Source organism: Lipophrys pholis, assembly GCF_963383615.2.
Source record: "Lipophrys pholis genome assembly, chromosome: 20".
Taxonomy (NCBI): domain Eukaryota; kingdom Metazoa; phylum Chordata; class Actinopteri; order Blenniiformes; family Blenniidae; genus Lipophrys; species Lipophrys pholis.
This window is the reverse complement of record NC_137648.1, coordinates 5,892,893-5,912,465: the sequence shown is the minus strand read 5'-3', so window position 1 is coordinate 5,912,465 and position 19,573 is coordinate 5,892,893. Positions and strand designations below refer to the sequence as shown.

The following is a 19,573-nucleotide window of genomic DNA, read 5'->3' as shown; positions in this document are numbered from 1 at the left end:
GCGCTTTTTTTTTTGTAACCAAAGTTCTGCATCTCCTCACGTGCTGCAGCGCCATCTGGTGGTCCGGAGGAGGGGGAGGGGGTGGATTATTTCGCAGCACGCTTCAGACACAAGGGAATTCACAGAGCTTTACAAGGAAATTAAGAAAAACCTGCAGCAGGCCTCATCTTCTTAAAATCATCTGCCACAGGCAAATGGACTAAAACTACTGACCGTGTCATGTTGTCAGAGGGAAAAAAGCACAGCACAGTAGTTTGGGGGAAAAGTCCTTTGTACTTTGACCTCAGTATAAAACAGCGTCTTCACTTGTCTTTGAGAACAATCAACACAGTAGAGCAGTTGATGTGCGTAAGGGCCCGTTAAAGGCAAGTGAAAAAAACGAACAACTTTCGTTGCATTTTCAGGGTGTGTTTATACAACAACTGTACTCGGAGCAACTGAAAACACAACTTTTTAAAAATGCTCCGCCTTTGTTGCTTAATAGTGCAGGAGTTGTTATACATTATACATTCGATGAAGATGTGTTAAACATAAGGGCCGTGGAAAAAGGTTCTTTGATTTGTTTTTTTCTGGATTTTCTTTTTGGGGGTTTTCTTTGGTTGTTTGTATTTTTTGTTCCCTTTTTTTTGTGTTGTTTGTTTTTTATATTTGTGTGTGTGTGTGTGTGTGTGTGTGTGTGTGTGTGTGTGTGTGTGTGTGTGTGTGTGTGTGTGTGTGTGTGTGGGGGCATATTGTTTGGTTAGTTTAATTTCTTGTTTCTCTTTGTTTGCGTGTTTTTTACATCCTTTGAAAGTCTGAAAAATGCCAACACATCTCAAATTGTCACAGTGAGGAAATAAACTTCTTTATTTCAGGCCCTACTAGTTTTTATTCACTGTTTTATTTGTCTGTTTACACTCTGTGCTCCGGTCCCTGAATGCATCACCATCTTATCGCCACAGCATACAAGTTCATTATTTGAAAAATAGCTGGATGAATCTTTTTAAAGTTGCTCTGTGTGCATCTTATAATTTATTTTTTTTCTACTTTTTCCCCTCGTTTTTTTTCAGTCACACACTCAAACTCAAATTACCACAAAAACAAAACAAAAAAACCCATTAAATATATAAATGGAAGTAAATGCTCCCCTGTCCATTAGGGTGGAAATATAACTTCATATTAAGATTAATGGCTGATATTGGTCAAAGCGACAGTTTCAGTTGACCTGGTCCCATTTCAACATTACGCTAAATGTCAAAAGATAACCTTTAGTTTATTTGCCCAGAATTTATTAAATTTATTAATAACAATATTTAAGCAATATTACACTGGTGGGAGAACTATTCTACTGAATAAAAGCGTCAAAAAAATTCAAACAACGGGACTTGGACAGAACTAATCAGCTCTTCGAGTTCTTGCAGTTGCTGCTGCTACATTCTGTTCTGTTGGGCCCCAGTGGCTCATGGGTACTTTCACTTGTCAACCTCCTGTGAAGGACCGTGAGATGTTGTCGTAGTTAGTGCTCGCCTCACATGAGAACACCCCCAGTAAGAGTCTGGTTGGAGTTGTGGAGTTTGCTTGTTATTCCCCTATGTGCTTGGGAGTTTCTCCAGCTACTGTTGTTTCCTCCTACGATCAAAAACATGTGTTTGAGGTTACTTGGCGACTCTTACATTTCCCGCAGCCGTGACTGTCGGTTTCTCCGTTTGCTCTGCGATGCACTGGTCACCTCGCCGAGGCGTTTTCCTACCTTTGCATCATCGCCAGCTGGAATCTGCTCAAGCACTTCGCCAGCCTGAATTATTCAAAGTTGCATTGAAGAAGATAAATGACATAGACTTGAGGGCCTTCCTGAGAGGAAGGTGGGCGTTCTTCCTGTGCATGCAGACTCTGGTTTCATCCCAGGTCCAAAATTAAACGTGAAAAGTTGATTAGTGACTTTAAATGACACGTCAGTGTGACTACGTGTGACTGCTCTGTGATGCACTGGTGTCCTGTATAATGTTCCTGCTGGGATCAGCTCCGGCTCCGAGCCCAGTACAGACTCTGATTTCCACTAAAAGATACAGAAAGGTGGATGGAGGAAATGGCCTATGTGGTCGTTTGCTTCCTTTATACAGTTTCATTTGAACTGAACATGTTTTGCTCACTATGGTTTGCGGTCCACTTCACAGGAAACCGTGGGGAGGAACAGAGCACACCTCCTATCACACTAAACGGTGCATCTTTGTTTGTTTGGACTGTATTAGAGCAAAGGTGACCCGTGAGGGACGTTACAGTGTATATCTTCCTGTCTGAGAGTTAGGGGATAACATTTTACCAAACTTCCAGCCATAAAGTTTGATGGGGTTGTTGATTCTGCTATGAAATTTCTCACAATGCAACCAAAATGACACATTTTATGAGGATACATGGCTGTCTTTGCCAAAGTTACTCGGTTGTGATGTGTGGGTATGGAAACAAAGGAAGGAGTTAGAAAAATCTACCCAAAAACTTTGTATTGACATTCAATTTTGACTTTGTCTCATGTCAAGTTAAAAACACACTTAACATCACTATATATCGGAAATGATTATGCAATATATTCTATCATCATGGGCCCTATGTAAAGCAATAAATACAATGATAATAGGCTGGTGCTTCAGTATAATCCATTATTAACCTCTTAAGTGTACTTTCTCGGTTTGATGTTTGGGATTTGTTTATGTTTACAATCACAGTTTGCTTGTAGTGGGCGGCAGAAACACGGACTTCCATTAATTGCATCGAATGCAATAGAATGCATTTCCCTCCAGTGATAAATAATTTAACAGCCGGCAGATTGCTGGCTTGTCTGCACTTTTAGATATGAAAAACAACTTTATCGTCTTGCTGCAAATGCAATCTCAGTTTCAAATGGAGCAAATAGAAATGATTTATAGACTCGTGCCGTGGTATCTTACTATGTAATGATCCTTAATATGCCCAAAAAAATTTAATAAAAATATGCGTCAACGAATAGCCGACGTGGCCCAGAAATGTATAGGAGAAAACACAAGAGCGTTTGAGTTATATACACATTTATTTGTTATTCTGCATATGCTAATAGACGTAATGAGGAACAATGCTCTACAGAAATGTTGACATACGTGTACCATAACAAATTGTTCTGTGGTCACATAATTGTTTGGACTACTACATGCATACAAAGATGTTGCTTTGTACAGGAACAGTCTGGAGCTCAGAATGTGTCTTATGATAATGTTCTCTCAAAGCTGAAGAGACAAAAAGAAGAAGAAAAAAAAAACGTCCCAAAAACAAGAAAATGTAAGAGGCAGAATATACAAAGACATAAAAACAAACAATGTCGCATTATGCATGGGAGCAACGTTTGGTAAGCACGCATGAATGACACGGACGACTTCCACCCTCTCATAAAGACTCAGCAATCCCACACTGACCGCGACACAGAGCGCCGTCCTGAAGCTGTCAGCTCACAGGAGTAACTTCAGTATCCACACAAACTTCATCCCAGTGGGATGCAACCGATCAATCCCTTGTTTCTCTACCTTACCTGTCAAAATGAAGGATTACTCAAAGCTAACACCGAGACGCGATTAATAATAACAAGGGATGAAGGATAAATTGAACGTACAGGTACAGAAAAAAAAAAATAAAAATAAAAATAAAAAAACAAAAACTGGAAGATTATCATCCAACTTTCTTTTTAAAAAAAAAAAAGAAAATAAAGACTGTTAAATATCCCAAACAATAACATTGACCCCACATTTTACTCTTAGTTTCTGATGAGGGGTCGGTCGTTTCGCAAAGATAACTTCATGAGGTCTCACATGAATCTCTGAATACTGAGTCAGATTATGCTACTTTGGGCATACAGTATGCACGCACACACACACACACACACACACACACACACACACACACACACACACACACACACACACACACACACACACACACACGCAAAAGAAGTGATGGACCACTGACGCAATGTTACCAATTTCTTCTCCATGCCTTGTTTTTAAGCCGTTGATCGTTGTTCCTGAGGGGATGCCAGGTGGTGAGAGCCTCTGGAGCTGCCGGGACTGGAGCACTCGGTGGCGTTAGCAGAGGAAAGAATCAGATGAATCAGGGACAGCAGGGATGTGTTCCAGACCGCGGCCGCTCTCCCTCTTCGTTAAAACCTCCGTCCCTTAGTTTGCACTCCTCTCTACCTCACTGAAGATTGATGGCGGGGGGGGGGGGGGGGGGGGGGGGGGGGGGGGGGGGTACTGAATGTGGTACACACATTACCCAGGAGGAGGGAGAAATATTGCGGCCCCTTACTCCAAGAGCCAAGACATCAACGTGAATTTGACAACATCACCTTTCAAAAACTACAGAAGTAACGAGCTGACATTAGCTGTTAAAGAAGAAACAGATAATCTATCCAATCAGAACATTAGAGAGTTATAGAAAACCTGAGAACTCAATAACATTACTTGTATCTATTACATAAAGACCTGATTTCTCCTATAAAATTAGAATTTTCTGTACAGTGCTATATGAACAAAGCAAAATGACTTGCTACCTTCTCATAAACGGAGGTGTTATGAAAAGGCACGCATCATTTCAACCACCGTATGGCAGGAAATTGTGGTCGTGCTCCATTTTGGTTTAGAAAAAATAGAATCATTCTCAACATTAATTCACAAAAAACACAAAATCCTTTGTTTGTGGCCAATGAAATTAGATTATGCTAACATTTCCACAGACATTTGTTAGATTTGTGTGTCAATCTAACAGCATTACAAAAGGCCCTGGTGGTCAATTTGGATCCATATTCCCACAGATAATCAAATTTGAGGTTCAGCGACGCCTGGCATTAATGTGCTTGACAGCATTCAGCCAGCCATAGAATATGAAAAAGTAAAAGTCAAATTCTCATTTGCATTGTTTGTGAGATTCTGGTAGTTGTAATACTGGTTTGCCTCATATTAAAGATATAACATTTGAAAAATACAAGTAATTTCTGCCTGTACACTTACAAATTCCCATAGACATAAAATAAAGTGCCACAATTCTTGGCCTGCATAGATTGCAGTATGCGGTATTGCACATTCCACGCCTCTCAGTGAAAAAAAAACAGACCAAATAAACATGATAATAATAAGAAAAAGAAAGAAAACTGTAAAACAAACCCCCCCCCCAAAAAAAAAAAAAAAAAAAAAAAAGTCACCTATGTTTGTCCTGTCATTGTCAATCTGGTTTGTGTGGCTATCACAAACACCTTACCAGTATGCTCAGCCAAGTGTCACGCTGTAAGTAAAAAACAAACCAAACAAAACTCAAAACAAACAAATATTCCAGCAATAAATTGGAATAAAAGGCAACATACAACAGATATTTTCAGTCAGTGTAAAACAAAAGCGAGACAGAAGACCAGAGAGAGAGAGGTACAGAGAAAACAAAAACAAAACTCCTTTGGGTTTAAGTTCGACTGAAAATAAATTTGTTCACAATAAAACACAATAAATTACTGTTCAAAAAAGATACCACACATATACAAAAAAAAAAAAAAAAAAAAAAAAAAAAAAAGAAGCCTTATCAGCAGGATTAGATAAAAATTGTAGTAGTACAGAACAAATGTCAACAATGACACCAGAGAATAGGACAGTGAAAACAACGCAGCTAAACAAACCATAATAACAATAATAATTAAAGAAAAACTACCGCGTTAATACATGTTATTATCTTATATGTTACGATGCAGCTGAGATAGATGAAAGCTTGTCAGTGTGCTTGATTTGGTCCACTGATATCAGAAAGTGTAATTTTTTTTTTTTATCATAGCCTATCTCGTTTGAATCGTCAAAGTTGATAATGGCTGAGCAAAGCATATATCTGCGTTAATGACCAAATCTACTGTGCTGAATTATTAATTACTCCTAACTCTGGAGTCTCACTTACCTATTGTAGAACTTCGCTACGACCAATCTAGACCTACTTATTTCATACTTTATTCTTAAAACTACCTTTAGGTGTATATATCAGATGTCAGAGAGTAAATAAGATCATCTTGTGGTTTGGAAGGACTGAAGAAGGCTGAAGGAGTAGGAGAACCACTTCGATTATTACCTTAAATTTTGCTACTGCAGTATCTGGTAGTTCCTGTTCTTACTGGTTAAATACGTATTTGGCAACTAATGGTGTATTTAGAGGAATCAAGGTGCTCTTGTCCTTCCTGCCTCAGTTAATCGATTTCAAAGATTGAGTATTGGATGCTCAAACTTAAAGTTCCACAGCTGTTTTGTAAACTAAGAGCAACAATGTCAACATTACAGTTTCATACACCATGTTTCACAAGGAAAAAAAAAAAACATTACAGGGTCGTCATGGGAACACTTTGCATTTCCACAAAAGGTAATGATATGTTGTTTTTTTCTTTTTTTTTTTTTTTTAAATAGGTCGCTACGATGCAACACCCAGGCTGAGCTGAGGGCTGTCGATTCACACCCCCACCCCTCCGTTTTCACAGATATTTGTATCTTCAGTGTCAGTCTTCCTTTGCCATCCTGTGCATTGTCATTGCCTTAAATGTCCTAGTATTTACAGTGGAGCGCTTTCAGCAAACGAAGCACCGTAAAATATCTGTCAGTTTTTTTTTTCCCAAATTTTTTTTAAGTGCATGCTTTTTACAGATAAGTCCCTCTGTGCATTTCCTTCTTTTGCTAGAAAAGGAGACAGTCTTTATGTACACTGGGAGGACCTGTGTCTCCTTTAGTTGATGAGTTCTCAGTTTTTCATGAGCGTCCCTTTTGACCCCACTGTTTTGTTCCAAAGTGAATCCCCAATCTGCACAGATCATTGCAGTTTCTTTTTCAGCAACACACTATAACACAAGTAAAAGAGACTTGTCATGCCATGCAAAAATATCTTTCACTACAACTGCCCCTTGGACTTTTCTTCCCGCTCTCCAACACATCAGGCTGAGGTTGTAGCTGGACTTACTGTCCCCAAAAGCTTTCCTTACATTCACATGCTGGTTTCACAGGTTGGAGAGAGGCTGCCGTCTCCGGGTATCAGGTGGATGTCGGATGTAAAGATGTGGTTCTCCACCTTGTGTCCACTTTGGTTGCTGTCGGCCTCCTCGCCTGCACCGACAACGCCCTGGCTGCAATTTTGTGTGGCTGTCTTAGGTGACAAAGGTGCAGCGCCTGCCACCTCCATCAGATGCTTCTCCTCGTGGTTCTCTGTGGATTGATCTTCATCGCCGGGTGGGGTGTCCACCATCAGCCTATTTTGGGGCAAGGGGCAAGTGTCCACCACTGTGACCGGGAGCAAATCCTCTGAACTGGGGATGAGTGGCGATGTCTCTCCCTCCGGGGTCTCTTCTCCCAGGATGCTGGAGCTGATGTCTCCTGGAGAGGTTGTGCTGGGTGGCGTTAGAGGACCTTCAGCAGAGGTTTTGGTGAAATTAACCTTCAACTCTTTTAGCTTTAGTGGGTTATTCCCTCTCGGAGAGCTGTGAAGATTCTCTGCAGCACTGTTGAAGCTCTCTTTTTCTTCTCTGTGAAGCTCGGATTCATCACCTGGGTTGACGGATTTATGGGGGTCATCTTTGATGGTGAAGTGAGGAGAGCTTTGGTCATTACCTGCTCTCAATTGGCCAAGATCCAGAAAGGGTGGAGCTCTGGGGTGTCTAATCTGACACGGCACAGTAACCCCCTCACCTGAGTTGGTGCTCAGTTTTCGCAGGTATGCTGAACAGCTGGCAATGTTATCTGCTGAGAGGGGCTGGACTTCTTTCATTTCCAACTCCACCTCCTCTTTCAATGTGAATTCAGGGCTTTGGGATTTCTTCGGCGAGGCAGGGCCGGTCATCGTTGTGCTCAGAGTGCTCATGGAGCTTGTTGTATTGAGATTGGTGAAGGACTGGGACTTTGTCATCTGGTTGTACATCTCCTCAAGCCTCTGAACATTAAGGTGCTGCGGGGTCCTGTTTGTCCTCTGCGGACTCCCGGTAGTAGTGATGGCTATGCGATTGGGGGAGCTCTGCAGCAGAGACTCTGAGTTTCTTTTATCTGGTGATTTCAGATTGGTTTCTGAGGTGGCATGCCTGGTTGAGCTGCCCCAGCGGTTTGGCGACAGGTGGTTATCAAGGGAGGGTTTGTCCTCTCCTTTCTCCACCACCACATCCATCAGTTCCATACTGCGGGCAAAGGCATCTTTAAGGTTCATTGACACAATGCTGCCATTCCTCTTGGCTCTCTCCAGTGCCTCTCTCCTCTTGATGGCTTTCTCCTGCCTCTTCTGTTCCTTATAGAACTCAGAGAAGTTGTTGACAATGATGGGGATTGGCAGAGCAATGACCAGCACTCCTGCAATACAGCAGAGGCCTCCCACAATCTTCCCAAGTAAAGTCTGAGGATAAATGTCCCCGTATCCCACTGTAGTCATGGTGATGGTGGCCCACCAGAATGAGGCAGGGATACTGGTGAATTTGGTGGCATCTTCGTCTTTCTCCGCAAAGAAAACTAAGCTGGAAAATATCATGATGCCCATGGCGAGAAATAAAATAAGCAACCCAAGTTCATTGTAGCTCCTTCTCAGAGTAAATCCAAGAGACTGGAGCCCTGTGGAGTGCCTGGCCAACTTCAGGATCCTCAATATTCTCATGATCCTGAATATCTGCACCACACGGCGCACATTTTGAAACTGCAGCACACTCCTGTTGGACTCGGTTAAGAAGATGGTGACATAGTAGGGCAAGATGGCCAACAAGTCAATGACATTGAGCGGGCCTTTGAAAAACTTCCACTTATTGGGAGAAGAGAGGAAGCGAAGCAGGTACTCCATGGTGAACCAGGCAATGCACACGGCCTCCACGTGGGCCAGCTGGGGGTTGTCATTGGCGTGACCAAACTCGTCTTTGTCCTGGAGCTCTGGTAAGGTGTTGAGAGACAGCGCGATGGTAGACAGGATGATGAACAGGATTGATATGATGGCAAGAGCCTGAGAAGAGAGCACACACAGACATAAAATATTATTTTTTCCGCCTCGGAAATCCATTCAATTTCTCGCGATCACATTGTTGGCATGAAATGGAGAGAAAAGAGAATAACTATTCTCAGCTAATATGAATAGACAATGCATGAGCCATCATTTAGAAAGTCAACTTATGCACAATATTTCCCTGACTGAATCCACAATTCTATGCCTCACAGTCAGTCGACGTTTTAGAGCCGAGTGTTTCGTGACAGATCAGAGACGCACTGAAGCAGATAAACATGCATGAAAAAGGCTGAGAGGTGTTATGAGTACAGTAAATGGTATGAGTCCAGTAATGTGGCTGCATTTGCTTAAAAGGCACTGTGGGTGTGTTCCTGCATACAGATGAGTACTCCATTATGCATGTAAAGAATCTAAGACATGCCAGAGACGGACACTATAGGGTCACGAGGTAATGTGAAATGACAGATGAAGCCAATGACTGATTAATCCTATGAGTGAATGCAGCTTTACATGATGGATTGTTGGATACACAAGACGTCTATTTAAATAAGGAGACACAACTGGGTGATAAACACAATTTAGAGGGGTGCAGAGTGTGTGCACAAAGCAGTGTGCAAGAGTGCGTTTGAGAGGGAGAGTTTATGTGTAACTGATAAAAGGTTAACAGAGGTTTGGCTCCACCTGTTGGCAACAGCCTAAATTTCCCTCTGCCAGCCATAGATAACGACTCAATATAGAAAGGAAAAAAACAACTGCAGAAGCATTTAAAAGCATACTATTTTCAGATAAAATCATAATGAAGATTTTGTTTCTTGTGCAGACAGAGAATGTGTAAGAATATTGGGTGTAATGCAATATGGTCATGAACTTCAGCTGCAGGTCCATGAGTAGAATTTACTGAACTGATTAAATGTGGCTTTAAATGTTTAGTTTGGAAAATAGCATGTGATCAATATACTGTATTGTGCAGGAAAGACTGTGAATGAATGTAAGATTGTGTGAGGATGTGTGTGTTTTGTTGGTTCAACAGTGAAAACTACCACATTACTCATTCTTTTATATCAGTTTTATCTAACAATTCAGCTGTGCCTCCGCCTTTCACCACAGTTAAGTAGTTGGGATTTGTTGATGTCCTTTCCCACAGATCCACTTAAGGTTTCTACCCACACAGGTGAAGTGTCTGTCCCACATCCAGTCCAGCACAGTGCATCATAACCCAAACTGAAATCCAGCGCTTAGAAGAATTACCATTCTTTTGAACAAAGTTCTCTATGACCTCAACGATGAAAAACCTATTAAAATGTAATGAACAGAGATTGAGGAGTCTCACTCTAGACAGGAAAAACAAAGCGCCCTGAATACTAATCTAAAACCAAATTAAGTTGAAGATCACACTGACGACGTTGTTACACTGAGCAGTGTGATGACACCCACTGTATCTTTTCCGGGACTAAATGAATTTCAATAAATTCCCCATATGAGCACCAAATACGATGAGATAAAGCGCAAGGATCTTGCAGTGTTTATGGATCTGCAATTCCTGTTGACTAAACATTAGCCTGAAAAGGTCAAGGACGTTTCCACAAACAGGAGCGATGGAAAAGGCATTGAAAACTAAACAACTAATGTAGCTTAAAAAGAAATCATCCATCCATCTGTCCACAGTATTAGTTACTGTTATGCCATATTTGATAATATTATTAAAAGCAGATGCTCTAATTTACTTGTATAAAATATCAAATCACATTTCTCAGACAAACAATAAGGTATACAGGGAACACACATCAGTAAAAAACATGGATATTCAAAGTAGGAAATTGTGATTAAATAAAGTGGTGCCGCATATAGAGGAAGGCACTCCTTGTTCAGGATTTCTTGAACCTGTAACAATTATGAAAATGGTCCTTGGCCACATATTTGATGATAAGCATTATGCAGATAAAACTAAGGTAAACATATTCCAAGTGCATGAAAAACTCTCATGAGGTCCCTCAAATATTTACAAAAATGAATTTACAATCATTGTTTTTGAAAAATTTCCAACGTCAAATAAAAAACCATGGGCAGATATTATTTGATAATTACAAAGAGCAGTGGACACTGGAACCTAAATTGAGAAGTTACGTTCAGTTTAAAGATTGTTTTTCCACAGAGCTTTATGTTAATTGTAAATTAAAAAGAGGACAGAGGTCGCTCTGTGCTCAGCTTAGGGCAGGAGTGCTGCCCCTAGAGGTGGCGGTGGGTCATTACAAAGGGGCCTCTGAAGAGAATAGTCGATGTTATGATTGTGACTTATATTTGGTGGAGGATGAATTTCATTTCATGTTGTATTGTCCACTGTATAATGATTTAAGAATTACTTTTTTGGAAAAAATTTACAGCGGCAATCGTGATCTCTTTTGGTTGGCAGAAGGTGATATGCTGAGTTGGTTGTTTAAAAATGAATTTTTTTGTTTGGCAAGATATGTTGAAAAAGCATGTACAATAAGACTGAAAGCTTTGTATCCAGACTCTTGACTTTGATGAAATGTTCGTGTTATATTTAAGAGGTACCATGACTGTCATCTTCCAATTAATGTATATAGTGTCATATAAGCCCATGTGGGCTGGGCACATGTGTGCATGACAGTTAAATAAAAATAATTCATTTATTCATTCATTCATTCATTCATTCATGTGAATTACATGTCATGTTGAATGACCCCAGAACTGTATAACCTTTTACAAATGTTTTGTGATTTTTACCAAGCTTTTTATCGAATACAAATGACATGTAAATAGTAATTTTTTTCTGACTTTACAAAGCAACATAAGCTAAAGATCTCTTGGAATGTTGTATGATGACAAGTAGTGCTGCATAATATATTGTGAATTTGTAGTTATCACGATGTTAACGTGCTCAAAAAACCCCCCAAAAACACAGTTATTTAGAAGAACAAATCTCAAAGGTCAAAGATATTAATATGATTTAAGTGTTTACATCTATTTTAAATCATATCATTACTACAATACTTAACAAGATGACTATATATCTCATGCATACGTGAATATCATGCAAACATAATAGCAAGGTACATTTCTGCAATTTTCAGTTATGTAATGAATGCCCTATAATTGATTGGGTACAAAAATAAACTACTTAATCACAGGAATTTGTATGTACTGTTCATTGCTTCCATTGCCAGCAGACAAGTATACATGTTTACTATCAATGTTTTTGTTAAAGGAAGTTTCTCCCTATGGAATTTTAGAGGCAGAGAAAGATTTTGTGACAGAGCCGGAGAGAAGAGATGGTGTCATGGCTCAGTTGGGGAAGTGTTATCAGTAAATGAATGCTGGTACTGATTAGGTTAAACCTATTAGCAGCTAAGTGAAGCAACCCAGGCAGGCCTGGCACTGAGCTGAAGGAGTCATAGTAAGGACACAGATTGCTTTCAAACCCCTGAACTTTTTTGGTAAGCTCGTGGAAAGCTCGCTTAAATCAGGGGACCTTTGCTTGTGCTCCTGTTGCTGAACATGAACAAGGTAGAAGAGCGGATAAGAGGATGAAATAATGATTGTGCCCGGTTTATAGGCTTACCAGCAGTAAATTGAGTAGGCTGCATAGCTGAGCTCTCGGATACACCACAGCAAACGGTGTAGTATGTGCATGAGTTATTGAAATACGGACAAAAGGTAAAACATTTCTGAGAGGTCAACCATTCTTTATTTACAGTCGATGTTTTATTTGCCTCACAGGAACCAGTTAGTCGTCTACACTTTGAAACTGCGCTACGGATGGTCGTGTGGGCTTGCACACAAACACACTCTCACACAGAGACATGGTGATTAATGTTTTCACTGACCCGCACCCCTGCGGTCTCACTCTCACACACCTCATGGACGCCACAAATGGCGTTTGAGCGCCGGCATGAGCAATCCCGAGGTGGCTTACATTAACCTGCAGTAATTGAGTGGGAGTAGTAAAGAAGATCAATTACTTCAGACTTTCTCTTCTTTACCCCTGATTTGCATGAGCGGTGGCATTAAGTATAGCATCAAAGGCTATAGATTTAAAAAAAAAAGAAAACGGAAAGCCAGCTGAACTGGAAGCGACCGAGAGGACGAACGCAGACAGACACAGGAAGTGAAATAAGGCAATTTACTAAACGGGACACTTTGTAATCTGTTAAGCTATTATCTATCAGCTGAATATAATTCAGATTGAAATGTCACTAGTCGTCTGATATTTCTTATTATATTAATAGCAAATTATAAATGAGTTTATATTGTTTTAATGGTGTTTAAAATCCCAAAATCCGAACTTTTCTTCATGTCTTAGTCTTTCCTTTCCCACTACCTGGGAGAGTTTTGACCTCGAGATCACGGCGCTCCCGTCAGGTCACAGCGAGGCCAGTCAAGAGACCTGATTGGCTTAGACAGGAGGGTAAAGTCTTTAGATGATTAGGTGGCGTGTGGCACGCTTTAGTTGTCTGTGTCCGTTCTGACTCATCACCGCCGCGCTTGCAGCAAAGTCAGCTTGAGCACGGCTGCGTCAGCGAGGGGCTTCACGTTGAGATTTACAGTGAGATGAAAGACAGACGGACCAAGACGTATTTAAAAGGACTGTGATGACTTATTTTTTTTTATAGTGATGAGCAAATTACAAAACTAATCACGAAAAACTAGAACACTTCCTCTGGGGACAACTTAAAACAAAAACAAAAAAAAATCAATGATTTGGGCAGCACTACAGGGGGAATATCTTCTGTGCATGAAGGAGAATTTGCTTTAGTCACCCACACTCACACCAGTCGTCATGATTTCATTCTGCAGCTCCTTTAAAGTGGTTTTACATCCTCAGGGCGACCCTGAGTAGGAAGCGCAAAGTTGATCCAGGGAAGCGGACACACAAGAGTCGCAGCGTTAAGAGCCCTCTCGAGTCTCTCCGCTGAGCCCCTCTTGATTTCCATCCTGTCATCTCAACCACAACTCTTCAAATTGTGAGAGTCACCTTTCCCCATCCGGTTTTAGTTCCCACAGGAAGCAGTCAATACGGGCACTAACTCCTCTGTAAATGTCCTGTCATCAGTGACAGTGCTGTAGTCTCACAGTTACACCCGGCTTCTTGCATCACCTCCTCTGTCTGCATTTACATCGCGGGGGGTGGAGGATAGAGGTGGTGTGGAAGAAAAATAACCTGCGCCACATGAGAGGCCCATTTGCCAGCTTGGGGGAGGCTATCGATTGTGTACACATCACATTATGGACATTGAGCCAAGCCCAGTGAGCTCCTATTGATATCCCAGCTCGGAGCGCTTACGGACCATGATCCACCTCTGAGGTCCACAGCGACGCCTCCGCCCCTGCCTCCACCTCTCCCCCACTGGTGTCGTCAATTTATGCAGGGCAAATTGAGTCATTCCTCAGGTATGATAATTTTTTGCTGCCGAATCAATCCGGGTGATTATGGCTATGGTAATGTGGATTGATTCCAGGACTTGTGCGGTATTCCATCTTCTGGGACTGTATCTCCTCCTGGGTGACGACCTCACCGAGCCGTGCAGGGGTGCTGGGGCGCCACAGTTTTGGTACATTAAAACAAAGAACAATATTTTACTGTCATGAATTATTTACTTAAGTTTTCAAGTGCAAGTGGATAAATCTCTCCGGATTATTCAGACCAGTGGCTCCATATGCTGGAGACGGGTTTGGGGCTTGGGGGGGGGGGGGGGGGGGGGGGGCAAATGGAAAGGTAGGACTTTTGAATGCGTACAAATTCAGTTACTGAACCATTACCAACAATTAATGATGACACTGATCAAATGTGGCGTTATTAAGGACTCTTTAGATACTTTAACAAGATTTATAAGCCATGGATAGTTGGAGTATGACTTGAAAACACCCTTAGAAAGACCTTACATTAATCTACAAGAAAGGAGGGGAGACCCCTCCCTCCTGCAACACTCTGTCAAGATTCTGCTGGTTGAGTGCCCTCACCATGGCCAGTTTCCAAAGAACTCAAAAAGAAAAAGAATGAGAGCAAGAGAGAGGGAGAGAGCGAGAGCGAGAGAGAGATATTCAGTAGCCATCAACTATTTTGTTCTGCAGATCCACCCGCGTTCAGACATTCAGAGAGGTTTGGAGGGATGCCACAGCCATTATGATTTGGGCCTCAATTCCGAAGCCATTAGTCTGCAGACAAGATAATTGAGTTCATAAAAAAAAAAGAAAAAAACGGAGAAAAAAAACAACAGATAAACCTGATCCAAATTAATTCTTTGAAGCTGATACAATATGTGTGTGTGTGTGTGCACAAATATGTCCCAAAACCCTTTGTTCAAACTTTTGCAACTAAATCAGATTAAAATAAACTATTCCAGAGTCCATCTGGCAACCTAACTTTGGAGGAGTCTGAAGGGAGTCAGGTGTGTAATAATGAATACATATTATTTCCAGAAAAGCTATTGAGCTTTTCACATAGCTTTAACAGCCCTCAGTGCAGCCAATAATTACAGTGGATACAACCCATCTATCTTGGCATAATGCAGCATAGCCATACAGTGTTGCAGGCGATTTCATTAATCATCATTCAGCGACAGTGTATTACTTGTCCCTCCCTCTGCTTGGCAACCTTTGTCAAAGTGTATTGTCATTATATGATTAAAGTCACATTTTCAGGGTCAAACCCAGCAATATGGCCTATATACAGCCTGTGAAGCCAGCTCTACATGCTAATTATTTTTCTTGTCGACTGTTTAGTAAACCACAAAGCCTTTGCAAAGATCAATGAGAGATGCAGAACTATCTCCCACTTGCAGGCAGGAATCAGACGGTTTCCGTTTCTGTTTAATGCAGAAAGTGTGAGATTTACTCAACAGCACAATGGAAAAAAAAGAAATGGTTGAGTGGGCTGACAGTGTTTGAAAGGAAGCTTAATCAATAAGCACTTCTCATCTGCTTTCAGGACACCCGCACCTTCTGTTACCGCAGAGCGAGAGTTCAATTTTTAGCCACAATATGACAGGTGGGAAAAAAAAGAAAAGAGTCTTGGAACCAATATATAAATAATAAAATGAAATGACCTCACACGTGACCCTGCTACATTATTTAGGGATTTCCCCTCAACCATTGACACATTTCTCCACTACTGGTAAGTCTATTCCTAGAGTGGCTGTTTTCTCCAAACTCTTCGTTGAACTTAATTTCATGTAAAAGGCATTGTTGGCGTGTTTTCCCCCTCAAAGCACTTCTTTCCACGCGTTTTTTTATACTCAATTTGTTTGTGTGTGACTTAATTTATTTATTTATTTATTTTTAATGTAGAGCCAAGGAATAAAGTGGGCTAGTATTAAATATTTATAGAGTCCGTTCATCTGTTGGGCCGGTAGTCACACAAACACGCCTGCACACAACAGGCAACATAGTTAGTGTGTCAGCATCTGAGGCTCCATTACAGCAACGGGACCTCAGAGTGACATACACATGATTAACAGATTGAAATATCATGCACTGATAATCACATATTAGCCGACATACTCTACTGACAATGCCTCATTTTGAGTCTCTTTGAATGGCACATAAGTCATAATCAGTCGAGAGGATGTGCAACTTTCCTTCAACTTTGGGACGAAATTGACTTTTCCATCATGTCACATGGGACAAGGGAGTGAACATTTAAATATAACAGTCTCTGGTGACAAGCTTCCCTGCAGTTTCTCAGTACAACGTCCCCAAAACATGCAGATCAAGACTGACCCATTAAATTATTTTAAGGCTAAATTTAGCTTTTGTAGCTATTTAGTCCAACTGCAGGAGATGCCTAAAGCCCCTAATGGTGGAATTTATTTGAGAGAAAATAAACAGTGTTGTCACAATGGAAAAATGTTTATGATTGAAAAATGTAAATAAGAAAAATCCTCCTAAAGAAGGTTTAGCATCTTTCGTCTCTGTTTATTTGCCTGTGTGGCAGTTACACTATCAAAACACTCTCCACGTTTATCCTTTTGCACAACTCTGCACTATTGGTACCTTGTGATTATCAATTAGCAGAGCTGCTACGCTCAGTATGTGGGCCGATACTTCTTGTTAAGGTTTTCATTACATCCATTTCATGAATTGTATTCTAAGAATGATAATGAATCTTCCACTCATTGTTTTAATTTCCCTTCATTTAGTAGCTTGTTAAGTTTCCACTTGCAAACGTGAACAAAGATTACAGACATTGAGATATGTTTTGCTGCTATAGTGTTCCCTCAATCTGTAAGATTATGTGATTGCATGACATCTTTTGCATTATATTTCTCATAACATAAACACTATCATATATTGCCAGCTTGATTTTGATTTTCTTATTCAATGTCACTGTACCTGAATGATGTTTACGATTTGAAAATGTAAAAAATATAAAAATCAAGGCCTGACAACTTATGACAAATGAGTCCAAAGTACATTTTGTGTGAAATAATACAATATTCAATAGTCTTTCATAGAGATCTGTGATCTGGCATGTTTCCCAATTAGAGAATTTCTTAACGAAGCATCTTTTACACTGATCAGTTTACTTTTTAATATCAATGACATATAATGATGTTTTATTAAACACTGACCCGTAAACCCCTAATATCTCGATACATGTGTTTTTTTAGTTTTTTTTTTAAATGATTGGCCTAAAAGGGTTTTTAAACCTGTTAATCTACATGTATAAGTACATGCAAACATGCTGACCTGTGTGTCTTTTTTTCAGGTCACAATGCAGCAAAGTGTGGCGGCACTCAGGTAAACTTAAACATTCATGAGCTCGCGGCCACAAAATATATTTGCAATCACACTTTGCAACAACAGCGCTTCAGATGCTCAACGCCAGACTACCGGACTGCTCCTGGACTCAACCTTGAGAGAAATTCTGCAATTCTCCCTCTCAATCAAGTGTATTGATGAAGTTATTTAAAGCTCTGATAGCATCCTTGAGCCATCCGCTGATTGAAATAGAAACCTAATGCCCGCGCCATTCTATGCGCATCCTGTAACACAGCCCTCTCCCCCTCTTATCAGATTTCTACGCCCAGTATAGTCTTCCTGACAGATATGATGGCGGTTGAACACTATTTCATCAGCCTATTAAAAAAAGACATCCCGCAGTGTGGTGGTGCTATTTCCGTCGACGACTCAGCAGTTTTGCGAATTAATCGTTGGCTGGAAAAGTGGTTCCCGCTGAGACCAGGGCCTCCCAGGAAGGGCAGCAAGGAAAGTCATGCACAATGCACCACCAAGGATTTACTGAATACAACAAACTACATTTTAGGTCAATGTCTTGATCAGTTTTATGGGGCCTCAACTCCTGGATCATTGTCTTCTCAAGCAAACTTTAAATTGCACCAATTGTCGTTTGCCCTTTTCATTTGGGTTCTTTCTGTCCTTCATCTGTAATCTGGTCAATGCTATGGCCCTCTTAGCCACTTTTCAGCCAATCATAGCTCATGACTTTCACAGCGAAAATGGCAGAAAATCTGATCGAGAGCGAGAAAACAGGCGGGTAATCCTTGCACTGCAGGAGCGGGCTGTAAAGGTAGAGCAGAATCAGAGCTGCGGTGAATAGAAGTCATCACGTATAACCAATTTGACAACTCCTGTAACTAGATTATTGTGGTGGTCGAAGAAAATCCAACAAAAGGATTTTTTGCTGCTTATGAAATATGTACAAACTGATGTTTGGAGCTGTGAAGCAACTAGAGGTGAAAGCCTGCCTCCTTAGTGTCTCGTCTGCTGGTGTCACAGCGTGGCAACTTTGCTCTGACAATGTTTGGGGAAATCATACATCATCATACATGAAACACAGACACACAGACACACAGACACACAGACACACACACACACACACACACACACACACACACACACACACACACACACACACACACACACACACACACACACACACACACACACACACACACACACACACACACACACACACACACACACACACACATACACACACACACACACACACACGCTTGTTCTTGGTCTGCAAGGTTTTCTGTGTGCATGAGCATATGTTCGTAGGTTGTGTGCATGCACTTCATAGTGTGTGAAAGTGTTTCCCCAGTTGTGTGTGCATTTCAACAGAGAACAAGCCTTGGGCCCTTATGGCGTGACAACATTATTAACCCGTGTGCTTCTGACATCCACCCCTCCTCCCCTAGAGAACAGAACAGAACAGAACAGAACAGAAGGCAGACCGGAGAAACAGTCAGTACCCATGCCCTCTACAACATTTACACACATACACACAAGGATGCACGTACACGTGCATATGCATATGCACATGCACCATAACCACCATGAAAAACATCATCATCACAATGATAACTTTCTTCTGCTTTGAGTAATTCTCAGCTGAGTAGCTCAGTTTTCCTGCAGGAATATGTGTGTTTCTTCATGTGTGACAGCAAAAGAGCCGGAGAGAGCAGTCAGCAGGGCAAAGTATAATTACCACTAAGTGTATTTGCCCCTGTGCCTCAGTAGTGATCACTGTTAATCACACCGGCCAAGGCATCATAATCAACACTTTCCCAAGCCGCGGCGGACAGGAAGAAGGAGAAATGGACCAAGTAACGGT

The 19,573-nt window shown here is 41.1% G+C and overlaps 1 protein-coding gene across 1 annotated transcript in view; it reads right to left on the bottom strand.

Annotated features, from left to right (window-relative positions):
* Positions 1-6,419: 6,419 nt before the first annotated feature.
* kcnb2b (potassium voltage-gated channel subfamily B member 2b) overlaps positions 6,420-19,573 on the bottom strand; it is an 87,347-nt gene continuing 74,193 nt past the window's right edge. The window contains exon 3 of the mRNA XM_080489863.1: positions 6,420-8,973. Coding sequence (XP_080345989.1) covers positions 6,994-8,973 — 1,980 coding nt within the window. The 3' untranslated portion in view covers positions 6,420-6,993. The remainder of the gene's footprint in view (positions 8,974-19,573) is intronic.